The sequence below is a fragment of the Diadema antillarum genome, unplaced genomic scaffold, assembly GCF_040938485.1.
Source record: "Diadema antillarum isolate AM-2024a unplaced genomic scaffold, OU_Dant_1.0 scf00000071, whole genome shotgun sequence".
Taxonomy (NCBI): Eukaryota; Metazoa; Echinodermata; class Echinoidea; order Diadematoida; family Diadematidae; genus Diadema; species Diadema antillarum.
The window spans coordinates 5,961,065-5,980,188 of NW_027270960.1; the positions used below are offsets into that span (position 1 = coordinate 5,961,065).

Here is a 19,124-nt window from a genome sequence, read left to right on the forward strand (position 1 = left end):
AGTACATTGTAGTTCCAGTTCAATCAGTGCCTACAAAAATCATTCAAAAATTATTCTGCCTTCCTCAAAAAATCACCACTTGCCAATAAAAAAATATTAATGAAACTTTTTGTCTTATACTCACAGGAGAATGAAAAACAGATAAGTACGGAGTATCACCATCTATTGTGCTTTAGACCTCCCCCCCCCCCCCCCCCCCCTTTGACTGGAGAGTTCTCATATGGACATACAATGTTTGGATATTAGATGTATGGAGCTAGTCTGAAATCCTCTTACATTGATATGACATACTTGTATTATCTATGCGATGCTTATGCATGTCTGAACGCCCCCATATCCATGTGGTGTATGAGCAGGCGGGGCTTATTCCTGAAAGATGCAAGAGTTAGCACCGACTCTACCGATGAATGCACTTCGAAGTACAAACACCATGTCCAAAGCATCTGTGAAGTTTGTACTGCACAAGGGATAGATTTTTACGTACACGTATCTATGACCTTCCCATGAAACATGACGGTTCACAAGGTCTGGAGCTGCCATACGATTAATGTCTATTTGGACATTTTGTCTGCACTCATATCAATATGTTGCATATCCATATGATGAATGGATACACAATAACTCGGTGTGTCTTAAAGCAGCTAAATCGGTGGTAAGGATGCCTTGTCTTTTTTCTCTGACTCCTTCGTGCCACTCTCGTCTCTCTCTCCTGTCAAAGAAAAAAAAAGTGAAAGAAAGATGAAACATTCCTGGTGTCGTAACAAGACCCAATTCATAGCTGCCTCACTAATTCAAATTTGTGTCTGACACTCGCGTATTCCAGCTCCCGTCTTTCCAGAGCATGAATTGCCTCTTGATTCTGTACAGATAGAACTGAAGGGACTTGTACCATAAGATATTTAAAAATAGTTGAATGTTTGGAAGATATTATGCATAGGGATGGCTTAATCTTGGCTGCCTGTACAGCTAAAAAATATATGCACGCAGTCACTTAAATGGTGGATAAATTTTTCTGCAATGGGAGAAGTGTGTCTCATAATTTGCTTACATATTTAGTAAGATTAGAGTCAAATGTGTTTTACAGTTGTGATACATGTATTATGCAGCTGCTGGTGTGCTCTGTAATGTCACTGCATAGTGATTATTTTTGAATATATGCATGTTGAGGAGATTATTATTATCCAAATTTTATTAGTACCTCACGAAGATTGTTGGGGTTAATTAGTGTGGAAGATTGTCTCTTGGAAGGAGATTCATGTATTAACCTATTTGAAAACTATGTTAAGTCAAAAGAAAAAGTTGAATTGTAGAAATATGTTGTGCATGTCAGTAAAATTGTGATAATCGTCTAGATGTATTCTTAATATACTGATATTTCCTTCGTAGAGGTGTGATATAATACTCGACATCCTCATAAGATATTGATATTTGCCAAAGTGATGATATTTCATAAAAATGCAGTCTCAAAACTGTAGAAACTAGGAAAGCAGTTGGAGAGTGCAGACCTCTGCCAAGCAAGCAACTCATTTCAACATGTACACGCATGCAATTTCCCAATATAGGAGCCTTTGTTTACGTCATCAGCTTCCAGCTGTGCGGTGTCTTGCCTGCGCAGAGCATGTGCTTTCGTGTGTGTATGTAAATCTCCAGTACATACAGCTTGAACTCCCCAATTCCTTGACCATTGACCAAAGATAAAAAATCCTTCACAAATCCATAAAAATTCCTGGATCACTACCAAAATTTAATCATCTGTTCCTTGTGTTATCATCAACTTTTCCTGCAAGTTTTATTCAAATCCAATCACTGAACTTTGTTTGTTTGTTTTTTCATTCTTTTCATGTTCACTTGCACCCCCTGTATTTTGTCAAAGATACAACAAATTGTATGTACATGTTTTGAGTGAGTACTGCATGAAAGCACACAGGCATAACATAGCAAGGGATAGAACAGAGGAGTATGTTTCCCATGTCGGCTACACTGCAATCAATAGAAGAGGTCACATGATTAGATCAGACGAATCAAAATTGCGCAACTGCTGGCACATAACATACTCTGTTCATCGTGCTTTGTTGATGTTTAATTTTGTTTTTGTACATGTTAAGAAAAAAATAATGCCGTTAATATTGGTATGGCTGCACTGAAGGGCGAGGGAGATTGTGTGGTGTGGAAACAAAATTTGGTCATGGTTTCAAATCGTATTTAAACTTTCTCATTGTTGCCAGATCATGCATATCATCACTGCATCATTGCATAATTTAATTTCCGTTCATTCCCACATCATGCACATATTAACTATTACCACAGGCCTGCTTGATTAAGTACCAATGTATGTATGCAATGTGTTTGTGTGTGTGTTGTTACTTTTTTTAAATTAATTTTAGAGAAAGAACCTGAAGAATAATCAAAAAGTGGTCACAAAAGCTGGGTTGTGTAGCAAGTATTTTGATGACGCATAATACAGCTGTAGATTAAAGTTTGTGTTATCATGATGGTTGGTTCTTGGCCCATTTAACCAGGTGTAAGGTGATCTCTTCTCTGTGGCATCTGTATTCATGTATGCATTGTTCAATGCTGCTAGGTCAGGCAAGCCAAAGACCACTCTGGGACAAATAACAAGGTTGCTGACTATGTCAAACACTTCCAAAGATATCCAAAGGTGGCATGTGTTTAACTTGGATGCCTGATTAATATGAATCATATGTGATCATATGACAGTGGCAATTTTATGAATTCTCCCGTTTACTAGTTTAGAAATCTCTGGATATCTGTATCTCTGCCGAAAGAACTTTGAAGGAGGTGGTATATTATAGGAATCATTGTGTGGACTGTTGGCTGGTTTGGTGGGCAAGCACTCAGTTAGTCTTATGCAAATGTTCCGAATCAAACTTCTACTCCAGTTAGCAAGCGATTCTAATATAAAATTTGTGCAATTGCAGAGGAGTAAAGATGCAGGGTATGTTTTTTTTTTGTTTTGTTTTGTTTTTTTTTGTTTGTTTGGGGGGGGGGTAAATCAATTTCTCTCCCTCTATATAGATGATATTTGTAAGATGGCAAAGATAAGATCTACATTTTTAAGAAACATGTCAGAAATAAGGAACCAGTGTACAAAACCATGTCAAAATTTGGAGCTTGGGTATTTGTTCCAGGTTCGTGTCACTGCCGGCAACCAGGGACAGCCTGATGATAGTGTGTCTGCCCGGAAAGCAGTAGTGACAGGTTCGATTCCCGCTGGTTCCTTTTTTTTCCCTGACATGTTTGTAAAGAAATGTAGATAAGCAGTTGTGATCTTACAAATTTTATTTGTACAGAGGGAGACAAATTGAAGAAAAAAAAATCATACCCCAGAATTTAAATTTGTTTATGTCCATCTGGGGTAGAATTGTTTTCTTTGACCTCGATGATTTTTAAACTCTTGCCAGGTAGGCTTTAAATAGGTAAGATTGAAAGTACATGTAATACTAAATTGGTCTGCGGTTGATGATATGTCTATGATTGTCTTTTCTTGAAAAATATGCTAACTTTTAGTGTCCATGTGTGTTTTAGATTATGAGAAATCACACACACACACACACACACACACACACACACTTACGTGTTTGTGATTTTCACACATTCTTTATAACCCAAAATGCTGGTACAATTGTAGAGGAATGTTCTATTTTCATATGCTCTAACCAATTACTGTACCTCACTGATACTTCAGTAAGATTCTGCAATATCAGATGATTATTTATAGCATTCACTTATGTCACAATAGGAGATATTTTTGTATGATTGTGTGTAGATCTATGTTGTAGAGGCAGTATTTGTATAGATTTAATGTATAATCAGAGAATTGGGACATATGCAAATATTTAAAAAAAATGACAAGAGGCTAGTCTAACGATATCCTAGTCTGTTTGGGATTGTTAGATCTTCAGAGGTTGCATCTGTAGCAGTATTTGAGTTGTCTATTTAGAAGAGATTGCTTGTAATTAGACATAAAGATAGAATCAGTGTAATTGTCCTTTGTAATGATCCAAATCTCTATACTGTGGATCCAACAGAGGTGCAGGTGATGTGTTCTAAACTTCATTTGTAAGAGAGCTTTCTTCCAGTGGTCTAATATTGTGCAATCACACTTTTTGTTTTCATTTTCTTTGTGAAGCAAGCATATGTGTGTGCTGCTTTTATAGTCCTTCATGTCGTGAGTCACTTTTACATATGCAATGTCACTAGCATCTTAAGAGACTTGAGTGCATTTCTTTTCTATTCATCAGCCGCAGACACACTGACAATATTTCTAGAAGTTCTCAAACTTTGTCAGCATGACCGTACACTTCCTAAAAACTTCTCACCAAAGTTCTTGTGGAACTTCCCACTTTAAACTAGGGAAATTTCCTGACCCCCCCCCCCCCACAAGTCTTCTCCAAGTTTGTGCAGTCTGACCGCATGCAGTTAAAACATCTCAAAGTTTGTCACGTTCTCAAAGTCCATCACATGACCAGTCCTCTTTCTGTTTGTGGTGCCTCCAAAGCTGTCAGACCGTGCATGCTTGTGTCTTTGTTGTGCATGCGCACCAGTGATCCAAACTTTGAAAACCCGAGAACTGATATCTGAGAAATTTGCCTGCCAGTGTGAACGGACGAGCAAACTCTGTGAAGTGTTCTCGAAGTTTTGCCAGTGTGACCTCGGCTATTGATATGCAAATTCTGTCATGTCGTGATCGAAATTGCAAAGTTTACTCGTAAGTTCCAGACTCAGTAAGCCATTACGCTGAATGATTGCTGTTTTCCAACATTAGTTTCTATGTGTGGTTTGAATGTAGAATGTGGAATATTGATGTACATCAAAAGATGTTTGCACAGCACGTCAATGATTTCACAAAAGTGGAATATGTCCCTATCAGAAATTAATGGAATTGCCCTTTCGTATCTCATGAACTTGCGAGAGAACCCATAATTTGGTCACAATTTTGCACATGTATCACATGTTAAATGTTTTTGATATCATGATATACCAAAGATACACAGGGTAAATTTGACAGGAGAAAATGACTATTGCTTGAGTGTTATCTATGCTTGCTATTTGTTCACTGTTTGTCACAGCTGTGTGGCTGTAGTACTAGTAATTGTAAGTAAGCAAAGAGGGGGTAGGAAGAAGCAGAGCCAGTACCAACTCACCAAGTATGATGAGGATCGTAGAAGATGGTAATTAGTAGTAGTCATAGTAACAATGAATGATAATGAAAGTGCTAATAGTAATTATATATCAGTTTATAAAGGTCTGCAAGAACTCCCGATCAGCATTGATGATAGATCAATTGTAATGTAAACAACTTGATGCAAGAATGATTAATTTTGATAACAGCTTTATCTTGTCCCGTGGTTGAACTGCCAAATATTTAGTCTCAAAATTCCATTAATTGTGCACATCACTAATTATTTGCTATTCATATCTGTTTTGGGTCATTTTATGCTATAAAAAGCCCACAAAATATACCAGCTATATTACCATCATTATCTAGATTGAATGTGAATTTTCATATAGAATATTTTTATATTACTTTTGCAATATCAATGAAAAATGCCATTGTGGACTTTACTGTCACTTTAGATGACATGTCTTTTTCTTGCTCTGAAAACATCTACTCATGTAAATCAAAACTGATGTCATGAGCTTCCATACAAAATTAAACTTATTAACCTTTTATATCAGGACATGAAAACTCTTGTATAATTCATCTAAACACACAGCCATTGTTACACTTCATTTGATTTCCAAAAAGAAAGGTGGTAGTTTTATGCCTTAAATACATAAGTGAATAAGAACAAATAAATAAATGAAATGAAAATGCATGTAAATTTTTTTTTAAAAAGGTGACAATTCTCTGGTTTATATTGGCTTACACAAAATTACTGTTCATTCTATAACAAGATAAAGAAAGATAAAGAAGATATGAATTATTATTTAGAAACTTTTATTTGAAATGTGGAATGTATATCCAGGTTCTAATTTGAATAAAACCTCATTGCCAAGTTTACATTTTTTCCAAACTAGCTTCCTTCTTTGTGATAAACACACATTTAAGCCAGTGCACAAATAGAGAGGAATTTTAAGTGTTTCCCTTTTGTTTGAATGTTTTTGTTTATGCTCATATTGTGTTTTCAGTTACTTGTTTAATTAATGTATTAGCTCAATGTTTCATATCTAAGTAATACAATTTTTTTTCTTCCAATTTAGCCTGTGTTTTACGATACTATTTTCATCTCGACTCCATTTAAGAACAGATGTGCTACTTAGCCACAGCTGATTATGGGATATTGATTAAATTCCTTTTGTTGTGTTTGTCTTCATAGAAAATAGATATTCAATCACAAGTACCTGCCAGATCATGAATGGTTGAAAAAAGATGTTACATGATACATTTTGAAATTCCTTCCAAGCATGACTGTCTGCGCAGGTAGGGGTATGATGGGTTTTTGACTTCTGTGGAAAAACATCGCACATGTTCAAAATCCCTTGTGGACCAATCTTGAATACTTGAAATGTTATCAAGTATAGATATGCATAGTAGAAAAACAGATTCAGTTTCCTTGCAGTAACGTTAGGTACCCAAGTTTACATGTGTGAAGAGCATAATTATGTTAATGATCTGTTTTGTGAAAGATCATAAAATGTTTTATTGGTTCCCATTAAATGCATCATTGATTCTTTTGGGATGATTTATTCTGTATTTATGTGTAACCCAGTACTTGTATTAGCGTATACATTTGCTTACTCAGAAATATTTATTTAGGTTTATGTGTACATAATGTGGTAAAGATGTTCCTATGTATCATTTAAAATGTGAATTCAGTATAAAATGTGCTGTTGAATGATTAGAAAGATGACTCCTTTCAAGGTTTTAGAAATAAAGTATATATTGCTTTCATCATAAATTGACTCATCAACTTTGTCTTCACCGAATTGTGATAACTTTAATGAAACGGGGAGGTACAAGTCCATGAAACAGAGACAAGTGTAAACACACCCAAGCCAGGTGTGTTCACACAGCTAATCATTCTCTGTCTCTCAAAGTTGCATCAACAGATTGGAATGGCAAAGTAGCATCCAGTATGAACCGTTTTATCCAACCCAATCCTTACGGGAACATATTACAATTAGTTTATGGAGAATGGTAGGCACTGCATGGGTTTCTTATTTGTAAAATTCCAGCACATGAAAATAGAATAAATCATTATGCCTTTGATATTTATGTAAATGTGTTAATACATACATTAACAACAACAATGATAGCAATAGTAATACATGTAGTAGTAGTAGTAGTATCAATAATAATAATGATTACTATTATAATTATTATTATTATCATTACTATTATCATTATCATCATTATTATAATTACATTTGTAATCTATGTAATGCTTTTACAATGTTTGTAGGTGCAATTTACAATCAAATAATATAGATGTTTATATATATTACATGTGTACTGACAAAAAAGTCCCGCTCACCACCAATTATTCACTTTCATCTCATCGCATCTTTTGATTTCTTATCCTGCTCTCCTGTTCAAATCATAATGATGATAACAACAATATGAATGATAACTGTGTCGTCATTTTTATTGTTATAATCACAATTCATCACGCCTTCCCTCAAAATTCATCTTCTACCTCTCCGCTTCCACTTTCTCGTACTATAAGATACAGCTTGTTATCTAAAAAGTCACACAAAGTCTCTCAATTAGCATAAATATCAGGTTATTTTACCATTATAACGTAGAATTTATGAATCTGCCACAGGAATCACTTCACTGTATACCAGTACGTGATTACAACTCATTGTTACAAAATTTCGTTAATCTGAAGGTTCTTTAATCCGAGGACAAAATAAGGTTCTAATTCCGACGATTTGTTTAAAGAATACGTTTTTTTTTTTTTCATTTTCGGATCCTTGTTAGAGGACCCCGGGAAAGAAACGGTCATAAATTTAACTACATAAGTAAATAAGTATTTCAATTCATTGTCTCATTGCATAATGACCAGCCATTCTCTAAGAAAGAAAAGTCTATGATAGTAATTACTTTTCGTCATCCCTATCCACTTATAAACGCTGAGCGGTACATAATAATAAAGACAAGGGGGAAGCTCAGATTGAAGTTATGCAAAGATTGATAAAATCAAAATTAGAATTATTCGACAGAGTGTTTCCGGGCACTAATCTGATATATCGGTTAATAAAGAACTATATTTGCCTTGAAGATTATGGATATCAGTATTATTTGTAGGAATTAAGCAGAAAAATTACATAGATCTGATTGACCTTTGCAGAAGGGCACATTTTCAAACACTTCGCAACATTATGTAGGGCCTACAGCTCTGAAGAACACTTTTACACATATTGTTTCTGGACGGGATATTAAACGTTTTATCGTTAGCTGAAATTCCAATCCATTGAATTAAAAACAAGCAAAATATACGCCAAAAATAATTCTGTTCAAAATGAATCCTCATTGCTCAAAAAGACGGCGTCTTCAAACCCCGAACATCAAAGGCAGAAATGCACCTGTGGAATAGTTTTCTCCATCCACAGAAAACTGACAGCTGTTTTAAATACAGCCATTTGGAACTCCAGCTCTTGAACGTTCCCGGTGAAACAAACCACGAGTGATTCCTTTTAATAGCTCACAAACTGTCTTCATGCGCACTGACCCTCGGGGGCACTGTTTCTTCCGTATGAATATACCATTCATTCTTAATAAGAAAGGTTTTCAGCTGACAGAAGTAATTTTTGAAGTCGGACAACAAAGTCTCTATTTAACAAAAACTCAAGGGCCGCGGAACTGGGGGACTGCCGTGGAGATGCACTTTCGGTTCGATCCGAAATGAACAAAACCACCACCACCATCAACAACAACAGCAGCAGCAACGCAAGCCAGAAAACACACGAATTTTCAATTATTCCGTGGAGGAAGCCCTCCCCTCCCGGTCGGAAGCCCACAAACGTTCCAGGGCCCCTGAGCTTTTGGAACAGTTTGGAACAATATCGCTGTTTACCTATCGGCCTACTGTAGAAACCCTTGAACAACGATGAGCCTATCGGCCTACTGTAGAAACCCTTGAACAACGATGAGCCTAAAAAGGAACAGGACATGCAAAACCAAGCAAACAAACAAAACAAAAACAAGCCATTTGGAAGAATCTTTCTGAACAAGAATTCTACCAAACCGACAACCCTTTGACCAACGGGCTATGTCATTATACTCAGTTCAATATGATATCAAAAAGCTATAAAATCTTCCGAATAACTAATATCCCCCGAAAAAAAGGCTTTGTGAAATGTGCGGTGGAATAGGGAAACGGTGCAACCAACTTAATCTTTTTATTTCTTGAATAGACTAAAATACCTTCAAATTGAACCCGAGAAATAGAGCTCACAGGGCAGAACAAGTCAAGGTTACACTTATCGTTGGCCTGGTAGATAGTGTCGATGTAATTATTGGTCCATCAAATCAAATAACAGAAAACTAAATACAAGTTGTAAAATGTTCTAGCAGTGCTTTGGTCTCTGCATCAAGGTCTCTGGGGAATATCATTACGTCTCGTCTTTCCCATCCACGAATCCTTTGGTCATTTTTTTTTTTTTGTAAAACAACCTTATTTTTCTTGAATTACATAGTATGTGTAGATGAAGTCTTCTTATATGCCTTGAGCATCTCCAAAGATAAAGTTAGTGCATTACATTCTCTCTGTCATTATACATTGTCATTTATTTTGATAATCGAGTGACGTTGCTAGATATTCCGAAAGGTTCTTTCATCAAAAAAAGAAGAAAATCTATGTAATAAGATTTTTTTATCGTAAAGGTTTGTTATTCCGAAACACATCAATTCCCTCCACCCAGATATTCGTTAATCCGAGTATGAAATAGGGTTCATTAATCGGAACATTCCTTGTGGCGTTATTCCAAATGTTCGATAATCCGAAAATGAAATAAGGTTCGTTAATCAGAAAATGAAGAGAAAAAAAGATGCGTTTTTTTTTTCTTTTTCAGTTTTGGTGTGCAAACGGACCTTCGGAATAGTAAACCTGATTAGATTTTCGTATAAACGAACCATCGAAGTAACGAACATTATTTCATTGTCGGATTAATGAACATAGTTTGGAATAACGAACCTTGTATTTCATTTTCGAATCAACGAACCTTCGACATAACGAACCTTAGGTTTACTCACTGATTGTTAGTCAATGGTTATAGCTGTACATAAAGCTAGATAAACTTAACTGAAAATGAATTTTGTCTGTACTGTCTTCGTGCACTCATAATTGGAAAAAGACTCGTGAATTCAACTATTTTATCACATTGAAACACGCGCGCACGCACACACTCACACACACAAACACACGTACACACACATAAATATGATGTGAACAGATTAGTTTCATGTTGATTTGGTCAAAGGCAGGGAGTAACGTGGTAAAGCTTTGTTAACTTGACAATTGAACGAGCTACGGAGGAGTTTTCCCTTTTTTTCTTCTCTTTCAAGGCTGTCGTATCTTCAAGCTATATGCCCGGGACGACAGTCTTCTGCATTCACACTCCCAATACATGTGCCATAATTCAGTCAGATCATAATGATTCACTTTATCCCGAGTGGTTCCCAATTGATGTGTTCTCTTATTCTTTTCATTATTCTGTACACGTATATCTCAGTATATATGTTCGGATGTACACATTGTATGTTTTATTGTCTTGAAAACAAAAAGAAATGACTGTATTTCATTTCTTATATGTTATATTCAATGCAGAAAATTTCCAATAAATTCATTGGAATTGAATTGAAACTGAGGAGTCAGACGGGGTAAATCAAATATTTGCCGACTCTATCGTGAAACCGACGACTTCTGAAATATGAAAATGATGACCCCGCAGGCAGCCACATCGGATCTGCTCTCCGTTCTACATAGACAATGCATCTCATGCATTGATTCTGTCTATTCTAAATACCAAAGATTAATTGATTTGAGAATATCTGTTTTCTCACTGCTACCCGTGACACTGTTGACATGCACCATATAAATGTCCTCCCTCTCAGTGCCTGCACTACTGTTCTTGTATCCCTTGACATTCGTAAATGCGCTTTGGTCTAGGATACCCACTTTCAGAGAGGGGATATATTTGCTTGTGATAATTCGATTTAGAATCACTTGAGTCTGCATCGTCGGGTTCGAGCGCATGCGTATGATCCATTCTTCCATGAGTTTTATCGTCTGCTCCGTAGCCGCGTAGTACGCGAATCCGACACAAGCGAGCATCTGATTCGCCTTCGAATAATAAACGTCGTATTCGGGCGGTGTGAACACCGGTAAAGGGTCTTTCAACCATACGACATCCGCGTCGGAAAACAAAACGTCGACGCCGCGGCGTAATAAGCGCAGGATGTAGATTGCTCTCTTGCTGACGAAGTCGCGATAGCTCTGTTCGCCCCACGTCATAACCTTACGCTGCGATCGTCCAAGTTCGGTGTACTCGACGGTCAAGTTCGGCCTGCGGATGGCCCGGAGTTCGCTGTGCGAGGCCTTGTCCTCTGCGATTATGACCACACGTTCTTGGACTCCGCTGTTTCGCAGGCTCTTTAGCCAGTTCTTGGTCATGTTGACAAAGCCGTAATTGGACGTCGTCAGTATCACGCGTCTGCCCTGTGGCGTCTCCACCGATGAGGTCTCCGACTGGGTCTCTCGACACGCGGCAGCCGGCGGGGTGTGTTGGTCCAGGACCAGTTGAAGGGTCTGAAGAATGGACTTGGGCTCGTCTGGTTGAGAGGGCAGGGGCACGGACCGCCAAGACCTGCCTTCAATGTCTTCAGCAATGACATGGACGGTGGATAAGGAAAATAAAAGATCGAAGAAGATGGAGAAGTCAATAAATGCGCGATGTGAATGAATGGTATTTTAAACTTCTTACGTCAATCATATACGCTCAGTTAATTTTCTTATTCCAAGAAATCCCTTTTAACCATTTCTTTCCCCCTAACTTATGAATAATTGGCGTGTGTCCGTTACGATGATCATAATAGGTTAAGGGTTGTTTCTTGAAGTCTTTGGTTTTGCCATTTAAACCTATTACATGTTGTTGTCATGAAAATAAAATTGTATGCGTGCTGAGTCCTGAGAATGGCAATTAAATGTTCGAACCTTTGACATTATCTTTAGATCTGCGACGTGAACGTTAAGACGACGCTCATGTTGGGCTAAAAATAATGCTTTTTTCTGCACGTGCGCGTGACACCTGTTTCCATACACTGTGGTAGCAGTAGTAGTAGTAGTAGTAGTAAAAGTAGTAGTAGTAGCAGCAGCAGTTGTTGTTGCTGTTCATGTTGTTGTTGTTGTTGTTGTTGTTGTACCCTAGGCTACTACTGCTATTATTAGGGCATACTACTGCTACTATTGCTACTAGTACTACTACTACTTCTACTACTACTGCCGCTACTCAACTACTACCACTGACTACTACTGCTATACTACTGCTAATATACTACTACTATACTACTACTATACTACTACTTCTACATCTACATCTACAATAGACTATACTGCTGCCACTACTGCTGCTGCCTCTACCTCTATGCTACTATGCCTACTGCTACTGCTGCTACTACTACTACTACCACTACTACTACTACTACTACATATGGCTACTATTACTTCTACTACTATACTTCTACATCTACTACTACTAGCCTATACGCCTACTGCTGCCACTACTGCTGCTGCTTCTACCTCTACAACAACAACAACAACAACAACTACTACTACTACTACTACTACTACTACAACTACTACTACTACTACTACTACTACTACAACAACAACTACTACTACTACTACTACTACTACAACAACAACAACTACTACTACTACTACTACTACTACTACTACAACAACTACTACTACTTCTACTACTACTACTACTACTACTACAACTACTACTACTACTACCACTTATATAGTTAGGCCTACCCTACTATAAATACTTTTATCATAATTATACTATATACGAACATCCGTGTCTCTTATATACTATGACTTATCGAATATATTGGGCAAGGAAAATGCGTGTTTTGCTACCCAACCGACAAGCCTGTAAGAAGCATCCAAGGAACATACTCGTATACGACCAAGTTTCATTTGCATGGACAAAATTTTATGAGACATTTTCTTCTTTTGTTTGTTACCAACTTTCCCTGCAATTTGATCTCCAGCTTTAAAATTCTTTAAAACTACTTTTCAGTGTTCTGCTATTATAGGTCGAATGATGAGGTACTTACTGCCGTATTGGAAATCCCATGCCAGCAGAAAGCCGCCTATGAATCCGAGACAGAAAACAGGGGCAAGATAGAAGAGCTGTACGGAGAGGAGAGTGCGGATAAGAGAAAGCGAATTTATTAAAACTTTTGATTATAGAACATCAGTGAATTCAAAACAACTTCATGTTCGGCTATATAATGAAAATTGATAAGATGACTATTTTGAGGCAAATTTAGGACATTATTCGGAAAAGAGAACACGAACGTGAAAGTAATAAATCACATGGCCTTTCGTTTACAAAAACAGCCAGGCAATATTGAACGCATCTTGTGCTAGCATGATCTTGTCACTTAAAGAAAAAAAGTATATATGATATAAAGATATATATAAACACACACACACACACACAGACAGACAGACACACACACACACACACACACACACACACATATATATATATATATATATATATATATATATATATATATATATATATATATATTATGCCGTAGTTTACGCCGTAGTTTATAATATATCTTAAAATATGGTTCAATGATTTTATGTGAAGTCAAATCACATCAACTATACATGAGCACACATAATATATCAGACATACACAGGACACACTTAAAACACACACACACACAGGCGCACAAACACACACACGCAGCATTACTGATAGGTAAAGGGATAGAGAAAGAGAGTGTGTATAACGAGACAAAGTTATAACTGGCTTAACGTGGCTACCAATGACTTCCACGAAGTCTGGAGTTATCGAGGGGAAAAATTAAAAAGAAAAACCTATTCGTAGATCTTTCATGCAGTAATATTGTTGACGAGTGGTACATTTCAAACTAATCATTATATGTGGTTGTGGGTAAGCGTAATAAATCAATGTGCTTTTGATATTAGAATTAATCAATCTTATGAAACAATAACCAGAGAATTCCCTTCCCCCCCCCCCCCCTCCCCCAACACAGTAGTGAGGTTTAGATCCGAGACGTGAACGCTAAGATGACGCAACCTCCCTGGTAGGACAACGGAAACAGCTGTCTCGCGCATGTGCAGAACACAATTTGTGGCCTAACAGCGTCGTCGTTCGCGTCGCAAATCTAAAGCTTGCTAATATAAAAAAAAAAACCCGCATATATATATATATATATATATATATATATATGTATAATATAGTTATATTATATTCAACTGTATTATATTGCAGTTATATTATATTATATATATATATATATATATATATATATATATATATATATGTTATATAAAACGAAGAATCAAGAAATAAACGAGTAATGCATTATTTCGCCAATAAGAATGAGTTTATTATACTCAAATTATCGGTGGCCTCCACCTTCTTCAGGAGTCTCTGACTAACCTGTTTGGTGTCTTGTTTCTAAAACATGCGCTTTCCTCGCCAGGACAAAGCGGTTTAATGCCATTTTAGTTGTTTATTACATACAAAGTTGTAAGCAAACTGCATGCAATGCATCTCTTTCACAACGGACTAAAGAATGATTGCTAGAAATGAAATCATGGGATGACTGTCTCATCCATACGCGTAGCCATGCCACGGTAATTGTTCATTTTGTGACAGCAGCAAAACGAACAGCAAAAGCGAACTGCCTATACTTCACTCGTTAGATCACTCCTTGAGTACGGTGCCACTGCCTGGGACCCATATCTACAAAAGGACATAAACAGACTTGAAAGTGTCCAACGAAGAGCTGTCCGATTCATAACAGGGGATTACGTGTCCAGAGATGACGGCTTTATCACAAACAAGCTGGCTGAACTTTGTCTCCCAAGCCTGAAGGAAAGAAGAAGGAATCTCAAGCTCACCCTCTTCTTCAAAGTGGTCGGGGGGCTGGTGCCAGCTCTCCCAATTCAAACCTTTGCTCAACCTAAAAAACTTAGACGACGTATCCGTGTTAAGCAATTCACAAACTGCGATACTGTAAATATCTTGGACAGACAAGTGACAAATAACAGTAAGTGCTTTAATCAAATAAGAGCACAAACAGAACAATTCAGAAACTCATTCTTCCCGTCTACTGTCATCGAGTGGAACCACCTGAGTGACGCCACTATTAACTCGCCATCAATCGCCTCATTCAAAAAGGCCATTGATAGAACTTTCTAATCACCTCTGCGCCCTCTCTCATCCGATGCGTTATGCCCAGTAGGGCCCTGCATCGTAAACATCCAGATCCAGATCCAGATCCAGAACCAGAGTTATGGCTAATTGAGTTGTCAAACTATATACTATTGAACGGATCTATTGGACGGTGCAGCTCAAACTTGTCGATTAGGAATACAATTGACAATGAACGTATGGGTGCAACTTTAGACTCGTTACGTAACTATACCCTGTTTCACTCCTCCTTCCCTATTTGAACCAGACATGAGTGTGAAGGCAAACATCAAAAGAACCACAGTGATGAGGAAGAAATAGCGAAGAAAAGAGAGGGAGAGAGAGAAAGAGAGTTCTAGAAAGGCAAAAGTAAACTTAGCCGATGGCTTTGTTTGCCGTTTCTTTGGTCGTGGGGGGGGGGGGGGGGGGGGGATGACATGCATTCAATTTTTTTCTCCCCTTTGCCTCATCTAACATTTTCCGTGTAAAGTACTTTGGAAGATATGTATAACTATGGGGTCTTCTGAGTCCGTCGGCACACAAAAGTTTAAGAGAACATAAGCAAAAGATGATCTAACAATTGACATGGATCACTGACACTAATCTAACTCTTGAAATTTGATAGCAGACAGTTTTAAATTCGATATGTAAAGAATTGTCCTCTCTCCCGCTCTTACACATGTTATAATAGTCGTTCTCCTTGCGAATTATTCCTACTACACTTCAATTTCTTTGCCATTGCAGCTCAAATACTCCGTCTGATAGCAATATTGGTTGAAGGGAGAGAAGAAACCTTAGAGGCATAATTTACGATTTGCAGATGAGACCAAAAAAAAAAAAAAAAAACAACACACAGCATTAGTGCTTTAAAATAGCTCTAAAATGTGAGTTAGGGATAAAAGATTGAATTGGTAAAATCGATGTTAAGTATTGTTAAATATAAAAAATGTGAACAATAGTTATAATAAAAATGTTTCCAGACTAAACCGTCTACAGTTACGGTTTATTGAGAAAAATACACATGTCTCCTTATATTTTAGGCTTTATCGCGAAAATTTTATACGATAGGATGTTTTCCGTGTGTTACAACAGATCTACAAATATGCATTTCAATCTGTCATATCTTGAAATTTGTTTTTGAATCACTGTTTCCAAAGGTAAACAGGACCTGCAAACCGTTGATGATTTTTTTATTTGTTTTGATTTGATTTGATTTTTACATTCCTTTTTCCATACAGAAATATAACAGGAGGTCAATATTGAGCAGTTATTGAGTAATATTTGAACAGTAAATTACATGGAAACAGTTTAGTGGTTGGCTGAAATGTACAGCATGCACTGTTTTTCTTGATAATAAAATGATTACAGCAGATGTCTTTTACGCATGGTGGATCCCACATTTTATCAGAACCACTTTCTTGACATCTCAGACATTTCAAACCAATATTCATCAAATGAATTTTGAATTCCTCTTAGAATTGCGCACTCTTTCATATCTTATAAGTGTTTTATCTGATAGACACCAGTTTTGAAATGGTTGAGATACCCCTAATCAAAGTAGCCCTAACAAAAAGGCGGGTTGCATCTTTTATTAGGACCACTTTATTTTTGGATATCTCAGCCATTTCAAAACTGATTTTTAAAACAAAATCAAAATAACAATAAACTTTGGATTCGATTATTGTCTACACTATCATATTCTATAAGTAGCATCTCATCGTCTCTTCAATTGAAGATGAATAGATAAGTAAATAACTGAATTAAAGAGAGATAAATGAATTAATGAATAAATGAATAAAGATATGGAGCCCCGTATCAGTCAAAACTATGCCATTCTTCATTTTCATAGCTTTCTTGAATACCGATATTCGTAAATTCAACTAAATTAAACGTAATACACATCAAACAGTGCAGATAAAATTACTTACAATCCCTTCAGTCATTAAGATTTAACGAGATCGAAATGTCAAATGAAGAGACACATCAGAAGCATGTGTAAAATCATTTAAATCTGCAAAGAGAATCTTTCAATTACTACGAACACAAATTTACTTACAAAGGAGATTGATTTAATATATCGTATAATCAGAAATGATATAAAGATAGAAACAGATATAGATAGAGATAGAGGTATAGATATAATCTTATGATATCATATCATATGCTTTATGAGGGAGATTTACAAAACAGTGTATCATATAATTAACCGCCCTTAAAAAAGGGGTGGAATGTAATAATGCTGTACGTCCAAATCTGTGTTCATCTAGTAAATCGCGGTTCCTCTATCTTATTATTTTTTTTTTTTGAACAGAGCAAAACAAAATAACTATCGATCATTCCGCTGCTGGTATGGCGAGTTTTCAACGGCACAAGCTCGATTCAGGAATGGTCAAGCTATTTTCAAGAGTTTACCTGCATATGCCTTGTTGGTATCCTCATAGTGGACTCTCCATCATTCTTCATAGTTCTGATGAAGTAGACATCCTCAGCTCCAAGCAAATTTATTTCACATTTTACGCAAGAAATAACTTTCTCTCATCCATTTTCTTCCGTTGAGGGATGCAGACTTCGTGGGAAGTTCCAACGATTTTCTATGCTTGCCGAGGCTACTTAGCAAAGTTTTATGCAAATGCGGGCCGTGACTGCAATACCGTGGTTTTTCCCTCCCGGCGTGTGAAGTAAAAAAAAGCGCACTAACGAAGAAAATTTGGCTTCCTCCTTTCTTATCTACGACTGTCCGTGTTTGGGTGTCATCACTGCCCGAGGCATCTGGAACGAATTCTGTTGAAGATTCAGTTTGAAAAGGCAGCGGAATGTTTTTAAGGTTCTCCGTGGTTGTTAAAATGCTAATTCGTACATCACATCGCTCTATGCGTGTACAGGGACATAAAAGTAAGGCCGTCTCTCTGGTGGCGACATCTCGTGAACTTTCGCTAATCTTTCATCCTGTATGCAGAGTCAGTCAGCAATGTTTACCATCGTGTTTGGATTGTTGGTTCTGATTCAGGCCAAGCCTCGTCGGAGTGGCGTTTATTTTGTGGGGCGTCTACGATTTGCATCGAGCAAACAGCATCAGTTCCCAGTTTTGACTGTATACTTCTCTTTCAAATTCCTTTGATATTGTGTGTGTGTGTGTGTGTGTGTGTGTGTGTGTATGTGTGTGTGTGTGTGCATGTGTGTGTGTTGTGTGTGCATATATATATATATATATTTGTGTGTGTGTATGTGTGTGTGTGTGCGTGTGTGAGTTAACACTATGCGCACGCATGTACTGGTACAAGGTGGGTGGGCAGGTATATCGTTAGCACACATGCATGACAATGTAAAACAAGAACCCCCCCCCCCCCCCCCAAAAAAAAAAAAAAAAAAAAAAAAAAAAAAAAGTCATTTGAAATGGGTCCAAAGCAAATTTCGTTTGATCGGTGAGGTACTAGACAAGTACCTCCTTGGTTTGGTGGTGCCTGTTTAGATTTACCGCCGGACCAGAAAGTGCGAAAGAAAACATCCTGAAATCGAATGTCTTTGGAAGCCGCTAAAACAGACCTCGCAATGCTCGAACGAAAATGTCTTTTGTTTTTCACAATAGGCAGGCAACAGAGCAAAAGGAGCAAAAGTACACGAGTACTATTTGCAATTTAGAAATAGGGGACGTAGAGATAGCTATAAACAGGTTGATACAGATT

The 19,124-nt window shown here is 37.1% G+C and overlaps 1 protein-coding gene across 1 annotated transcript; it reads right to left on the minus strand.

Moving 5' to 3' along the window:
- Positions 1–641: 641 nt before the first annotated feature.
- LOC139717003 (uncharacterized) lies at positions 642–17,919 on the minus strand. The gene is made up of 4 exons (XM_071628520.1): positions 17,854–17,919; positions 13,316–13,391; positions 11,033–11,848; positions 642–709 (listed from the first exon to the last, which is right to left on the minus strand). The coding sequence occupies exons 1-4, from the start codon at positions 17,902–17,904 to the stop codon at positions 642–644; spliced, it is 1,011 nt and encodes a 336-aa protein (XP_071484621.1). The 5' UTR covers positions 17,905–17,919.
- Positions 17,920–19,124: the final 1,205 nt, after the last annotated feature.

Coding starts and splice junctions, on each gene's coding strand:
- LOC139717003 (XM_071628520.1), bottom strand. CDS start 17,904: ATGAAGAATGATGGAGAGTCCACTATGAGGATACCAACAAGGCATATG. Junction 13,392..17,853: donor TACCAACAAGGCATATGCAG/GTAAACTCTTGA, acceptor CTCTCCGTACAG/CTCTTCTATCTTGCCCCTGT. Junction 11,849..13,315: donor ATGGGATTTCCAATACGGCA/GTAAGTACCTCA, acceptor TCATTGCTGAAG/ACATTGAAGGCAGGTCTTGG.